General features: G+C 38.2%; 2 protein-coding genes across 2 annotated transcripts; both read left to right on the top strand.

Annotated features, from left to right (window-relative positions):
• The first annotated feature begins 470 nt into the window (after positions 1–470).
• On the top strand, positions 471–2208 carry LOC113354205. Its single transcript, XM_026597608.1, has 2 exons — positions 471–692; positions 1345–2208. Exons 1-2 carry the CDS (start codon positions 530–532, stop codon positions 1932–1934), a joined length of 753 nt encoding a protein of 250 aa, XP_026453393.1. The 5' UTR covers positions 471–529; the 3' UTR covers positions 1935–2208.
• Positions 2209–4418: 2210 nt separating this feature from the next.
• Positions 4419–5616, top strand: LOC113354204. Its single transcript, XM_026597607.1, has 2 exons — positions 4419–4558; positions 4665–5616. The coding sequence occupies exons 1-2, from the start codon at positions 4462–4464 to the stop codon at positions 5321–5323; spliced, it is 756 nt and encodes a 251-aa protein (XP_026453392.1). The 5' UTR covers positions 4419–4461; the 3' UTR covers positions 5324–5616.
• The last annotated feature ends 731 nt before the right edge of the window (positions 5617–6347 follow it).

Below are 6347 nucleotides of genomic sequence, written 5' to 3'. Positions count from 1 at the left end.
CTAAGTGTCTTTTTCACCCAGAAATTATTAATTTTGGTCTTTTTAACCAATTTTGTGTTAATAAAATTAAGATGCGTCCTTCAAAAAAAAATACGTATATGACGACGTTTGACGACGTTTAAGGGTCTTTTTTTCTTTGCCATTAATTTTCTGCTCAAACTATTTTGTCGAATTTCCTCTAAAAAATTCTTGCATCCGAAAAGTGACAAAGATAGTTTTTTTTTATGTAAAAAACGGTCACAACCATAATCCTTCATCCATATCCAAACTCGGGTAATTAATCGTAGTAAATGTTCAGACTATTTGGTTGAATAACAACTACAAAGGTTAATATCTAATTAGAGCTACCACATGATCACATTGAAATTTGCATAAATTAATGACCAAGAGTCGTCATGTCTGTGTCTTGTCGTCCTAACAGTGTTGATATTATTGCTGCATTTACATGTGCTATATATTTTATATCAATTTTCATGTTAATCAACGATCTGTGCAACCGAAGACTTTTTCTATCCATAAACATCCAAGAATGGGAACTCAAATTTATCAACGTTCACCATTAGAAGAAAAAAAATCGCTGAAGAAAAAAAGTTTTACGGTGAATATGGCGATAACCAGGAGAAAAGCTCCTCATCAGCTCTTTGCTTCTTCAACTGTATTTGCAATTGCCGTTTGCCTCTTTGTCTCCACAGGTGAGTTTTGCTTGCGCATTAACCATTTACTGTATTTTGTTTCAAACCAAATGTACATGTAGAGAATTTCCTTTCGTAATTTAGAGACACACATAGTTCAATGTATCATTAACATAGTTGTCACCATGGAAGATGCTTACTAGTTACTAATCCTTGTCACAACTAATAGTGAGATTTATACATTTTCACCATTTTCAGCAGTTTTGCTCGAAAACGTTGTTACTTGAAAAAATGGTCAAAAAGCAACAGGAGTAAGAGTATTACTCCTATTACTTGAAACTATTTAGTAACTTGTTATATTTGTGTTCGTCTTTACTGTTTTTGGAGACAATTTTACAGACTTTTTCTCTCACTAATCATCTCGTTTTGATCTAATTACACAAATAATGAATCTGTTGGAGTGTTATTCGGATAAATGTTTTATGGTGCTAGATCAATCAATTAATCAAACAAATAATCAAATTATTTTGTACCTTTTATCAATAAGATTTAATTCCTTGACTGTGTTCTTCAAATTCTGGTATTGAAATATCAAACTAGTACTGTATTATCTTTAGTTTAATTACCGGATATCCTTATTTTTGTTTTGATGGTGTTCTTCGGATTTTAATACACACATGTATAACATACTATTTTCATGTACTTTCAATAGAGATGGCATCGGCATGGATTAACAAATGTAATCCGGGGGATTTATTCATTGACTCAAACAATGCAGTCAGCCCAGCTAGTTGCGACAATGGTTATTGTAAAAATTGGTGCAGAGATCTATGTTCTAGCATGGGAACTGTGGCCACCCAAGATAGGTGTCGTATAAGTGGAGGAATGACTCAATGTAAGTGTTGCTGCAAAGAACCACAAGTATATCTTCCTCCGGATGATTCTGATTGGGGAGGCCTTGCCCCAGGTGATAATAATAACTGCACTAGCGCACAACAATTTTTAACACTAAAGCGCACAGATGGTGTTACTTGCAAGAGGGAATCTATATGTGATGCAGAATGTAGCAAAAGAGGGCTTGTAACTCAGAGAACAGAGTGCGTAGCAAATAGTAATGATGTTCCTAATAAAGTGTACAACTGGTATGAGCAGTGTTGTTGTGGGCCTCCACCCCCTCCACCGTGCCCACCTCCATGTCCATGCCCGGATTATAACATTACGATATCAATAAAGTCAGGGCAGGCATCATGCTGCGAGCACAACGCACCACTACCTTCATCAACATGTGCTGCAGTACTATAATAACCAGAAGTAATCATATGTCACTAGAAGTTGTTTGTTCCGTTATAGTTGGATGCACTTAATAAATTGGACCATGGGTTCAGGTTTTTGATCAAAAAGTCGGAACACCATCCTAATCATAGGTCTTCAGTTGGGATTGTTTTTATACTGGGAATGGAAACCACCCTAAATGTGTAATCCTTTTTTTTTGTTTCGCCTTTCTTGCTGTTTGTTTTTAGTTCTCTCTTGTACTCTCTGGCCATGATAAGAACGGTGAGCTCTCTTTATGTGACTATCGTACAATGGCTTCCAAAATAGCCATGATTTTATATTACCAATTTACCATTAATTGATCCGATTCGCATCTTTCCTGGGCTCTTACCAGATAAACTCGAGTCTCGATCGCAGGTACTGAGTAGTCCAATCCTAGTTTCATGTGGCTCAATGGATATGGTTAAACACTACCCCATTTTCATTGAAACTCGAAGACATCTGACAACTGACATTAACATCTCAGATTCAAAACTAAAAAAATGCACTTGAATAACATGTAAGGGACGTGCAGCATTATAAAAAAATGCACTTGAATATCTTAAAATCAAGATCAGATTTGGATATGCCTAATAAATGGGTCTGCCATAGGTGGACAGGAACATGGGGTTGTATTTGACCCTATATATCTGGATATGATCACACGGATCAAATCGAATGAGCATTTGGATTTGTAATTTGAGTACACTTAACCTCCGTCTGGTATTCTCTATGATCTACTGTTACCAGCATTCTGCTTGAGATATGGGATGTACTGAAATGGCTAGATTGTTTTTGTAATTGTGCACTATCCTCTCATAAGAGCAAGTCTTATGGTGGAAAAACTCCATCTTCCATCTTCCACGGCACTTCAGTGTTTGGAAGTGTTCGGGAATCTCAAGTATAGTGGTTTGAAATTAGCGGTTTGAAATAGTCAAAGGACGTGTAGTACACATATGTAGAGAATCATACTTTTAAGTTTGCAGTTTGAGGAGTCTAGACCTCTCTGCCCGCACCCACTACTCCTTCTAACCAAATAATTAGTCTCCGTGTTGGGATAGATTTCCAACACCGCATCCCATACTGAGGAATTTTCCCAATTTTCATAATATATAAAAAAACAGAAAATATTTGGTTCTCGTAAATTCTGGTGTGATTTCAGCTGAAGTTTGAGTGCTATTCTGAAACATCGTAGTAGCGTTTAATGCCAATTTTTTTAGCGTCTTTTGTCTTGTAGTGTTCTATTCTGAATAGGGTTTTACGCTAATCTGATTAGCACTCAAATGGATTCTAGGGGATCTTTCATGAAACCGTGGAACACTGTTTGGATTCTTTTATGAAAACACCATTTTGGAAACCACTAGACTTCATATTCCACAATTTTTCCATAAGACTTGCTCTTATAACCAGTACATTCCAAGATTCCAAGATATATAATCTAGCCAATAAAACGTAAACACTCGTCTTTAGGAAGGTCAAATATGTTGTCCACTCTAGAAAGGGTGGTGGTTTACGGCGATAGTGTTGATAAGTGAAAATCGTTCTTAATTGATTGAGCAAATCCCACAAGAAAGGGATCTCTAACTAGACTTACCTCGATTGGATATCCTCTTTTTATATATATATGTTTTTGCGTGCACAAATTAATGAATGGCCATTAATGAAATAACGTGTTGGGATCTGAAGAGCATCATTAAAATAGGTTAGGCTAAGTGGGAGTTTGGATACCAAAACATAATTCTTATGATTCTCCAGGTTACTAAAATCTTATGCAAGGTTAGCTACGGAGACGGCAGACCTTCACACGTTGTCGACATGTTAACTGTGAAGGGTGTCTAGTTCTTATGATTTTTAACCTGTAAAGGCATTTTGCACGTAATTATTCATCATCGGAGGTAATATTTCTTTTCAGCCGTTATTTTTTGTGTAGTCCAAACACGACTGTGTAACTGTTTTGTTAAATTCCCTCCGTGATCCATATTTAAACTCATTATTCTATAATCCATACTTTTTTTGTTTCAAAATAATAGGTAGGTTTGTGTGTAAGGTAATACTTCATAATTACATTGCCTAGTGATAAGTCGAGTTCATTGTGAGTTAACGGATGACTGTTTGGTCGAACCAGCACTAGAAACTCAGCTAGATATGCAATAAAGGCGGATTTTTATTTTTCTATCCAATATAACCTTTTTCCTTTTCGAGAAAGAGTGGACTTGCTCCGATTGGATTCATATCTGGACGCATTTTCATGCTAAATTAATGACAAACGTGAACAATCCTGTATTTGTCTCCACAGAGTGTCAGTTCCGGATAGAGTGTTGTGCCATATTAATTTTATTTACGTCATTTACATGTGCCGGTTATTTATTTTAATTTTCGAGGATCAGAACAACGATCTAGTAGTAGCTAAGACTTTTTTTTAACTATATAAATATCCAAGAATGGGAACCTAAATTTCATCAACCTTCACAAGTAGAAACAAGAAAGTAATCTTTGGAGAGAAAAAAGTTCAAGTTGGATGGTGAAGATGGCGATAATTGGGAGAAAAGCTGCTGCTAAGCAGCTCTTTGCTTACTCTGCTGTCTTTGCATTAGCCATTTTGCTTTGCTGTGAAGGTAGTGCTTAGAGAAATCTTTCACAATTATTTGTTGGTCATTGTTAGATCGATTACCTACCAATTTTCGTACACATGTAACATACTTTTTCAATATGCTTTTGTAGATATGGCGTCAGCATGGAAAAATATTTGCAATCCTGGGGATCTATATATCGATACCTGCTGCAATAAAGTTAGCCCGGCCAGTTGCAACGGGGATAACTACTGCAAGAAGTGGTGTAGAGATCTATGTTCGAGCATGGGAGTATTGGCCACCCAAGATAGGTGCCATATAGATGGAAGTGGGTCTACTTCATGTAAGTGTTGTTGTCAAACAACACCACCATCACCATGTGATCCTCCGTATCCTCCTCAAGATGATTCTGATTGGACTGGCCCTGCCCCATATGATAATCAAATATGTACGGCTGATCAAACACAGAAAAAGATTAAACGTACAGATGGAAAAGATTGCATGAGCAAATCTTTATGTCCGGAAGAGTGTAAAAAAGATGGGCTTTTAGCTGCGAGGACAGAGTGCGCTGCAAATGTTGGTGATATCGCTGCTGGTGGTGAGTATGCTTGGTATGAAATGTGTTGTTGTGGAACAAGCATACCACCACCCCCTCCACCATGCCCACCACCACCTCCACCTCCATGCCCACCTCCACCTCCATGCTCTTGTTGTAACACAGATGTTAACGTTACGATATCAGTAAAGTCAGGGCAGGCCTCAATTGGGCAGACACCATCACCACCTTCATCAACATATGGTGAACTTTAGAATCAAGAAGTAATCATATCACTAGATGTTGTTTGTTCCGAGTTTGTCCCGGGATAGTCAGCTGCACTTAATAAACTGAATCACGAGTTAAAGGTCTAGAATCTGGAAATCAGAACACCATTTGAATCATGGGTCTTTAAAGTGGGGTTATTTTTTAACTGGAAACGACCTTAATCGTTAAATTCTCCATCTGTTTTTTGTTTGGGAAACCACCTAATTAGTCGCTATTCTCTAAAAAAAACTGTCCTTTGTTTCTTTCTTTCTTAATGTAGTTTGTTTTTTATTCTCTCTTAGTCTCTTGTACTCTTCTACCTGATTAGTTTGCAGTTACAAAAAGAATACAAATGTAACCCCCAGTGTTTATAACATGGGGCAGCTAAAGGATGTGTCGTGGTCTGAGATGAAGCTTCATCCATATCTTTCTTTGCATATTAAAATGCATTTGGCCAGGGGCCATATTTGGTGCCAAGTAAGGCACATCGCGTAGGCATATTGGCTAAGGCCAATATGGCAATAACTGGTAGTTACATTGGCCAAGAGCCAATCTCGCATCAAATGGTGCATTAGGCCAGTTGGGTAGATGGACCTGGTAACGTACAACCAACATGGATGGACATCGGATTGGCAGTGGACAACCAACATGGCTGGACACCGAGCTGATACTGTACAACCAACATGGATGGACATCGGGTTGGCAACGGACAACCAACATGGATGGACATCGGGTTGGCAGCAGACAACCAACATGGCTGGACATCAGAGTTGGCATTGGCAGTGAGCAGCCATCTTGGCAGGTCATTTAGAAATTCATGGCCGTAGTGAAGCAAGCATGTCAATATGCTCCCTTTCCATAGTTGTTGAAATTCCATTAAGACATATTTATTGGGAGGGGTACTTGGTTGAAGGTGCATATACGAACCACCAAGGGAGATAGTCTTAGAGATGTACAACCATCACGGGTGGACATTGGTGGCCTATGGGCCAAAGTCGGAAGTACAACCATCACAGACCTTCACGGGACCTG

Source organism: Papaver somniferum, chromosome 2, assembly GCF_003573695.1.
Source record: "Papaver somniferum cultivar HN1 chromosome 2, ASM357369v1, whole genome shotgun sequence".
NCBI lineage: Eukaryota > Viridiplantae > Streptophyta > Magnoliopsida > Ranunculales > Papaveraceae > Papaver > Papaver somniferum.
The sequence above is the reverse complement of the archived record's forward strand: the minus strand, read 5'-3'. Positions and strand labels throughout refer to the sequence as shown.

Excerpts from the sequence above, each read along its gene's own strand:
- LOC113354205 (XM_026597608.1), top strand. The coding sequence starts at position 530 with ATGGGAACTCAAATTTATCAACGTTCACCATTAGAAGAAAAAAAATCG. Across the intron at positions 693-1,344 it reads TTGCCTCTTTGTCTCCACAG|AGATGGCATCGGCATGGATT; the intron begins GTGAGTTTTGCT and ends TACTTTCAATAG.
- LOC113354204 (XM_026597607.1), top strand. The coding sequence starts at position 4,462 with ATGGTGAAGATGGCGATAATTGGGAGAAAAGCTGCTGCTAAGCAGCTC. Across the intron at positions 4,559-4,664 it reads CATTTTGCTTTGCTGTGAAG|ATATGGCGTCAGCATGGAAA; the intron begins GTAGTGCTTAGA and ends ATGCTTTTGTAG.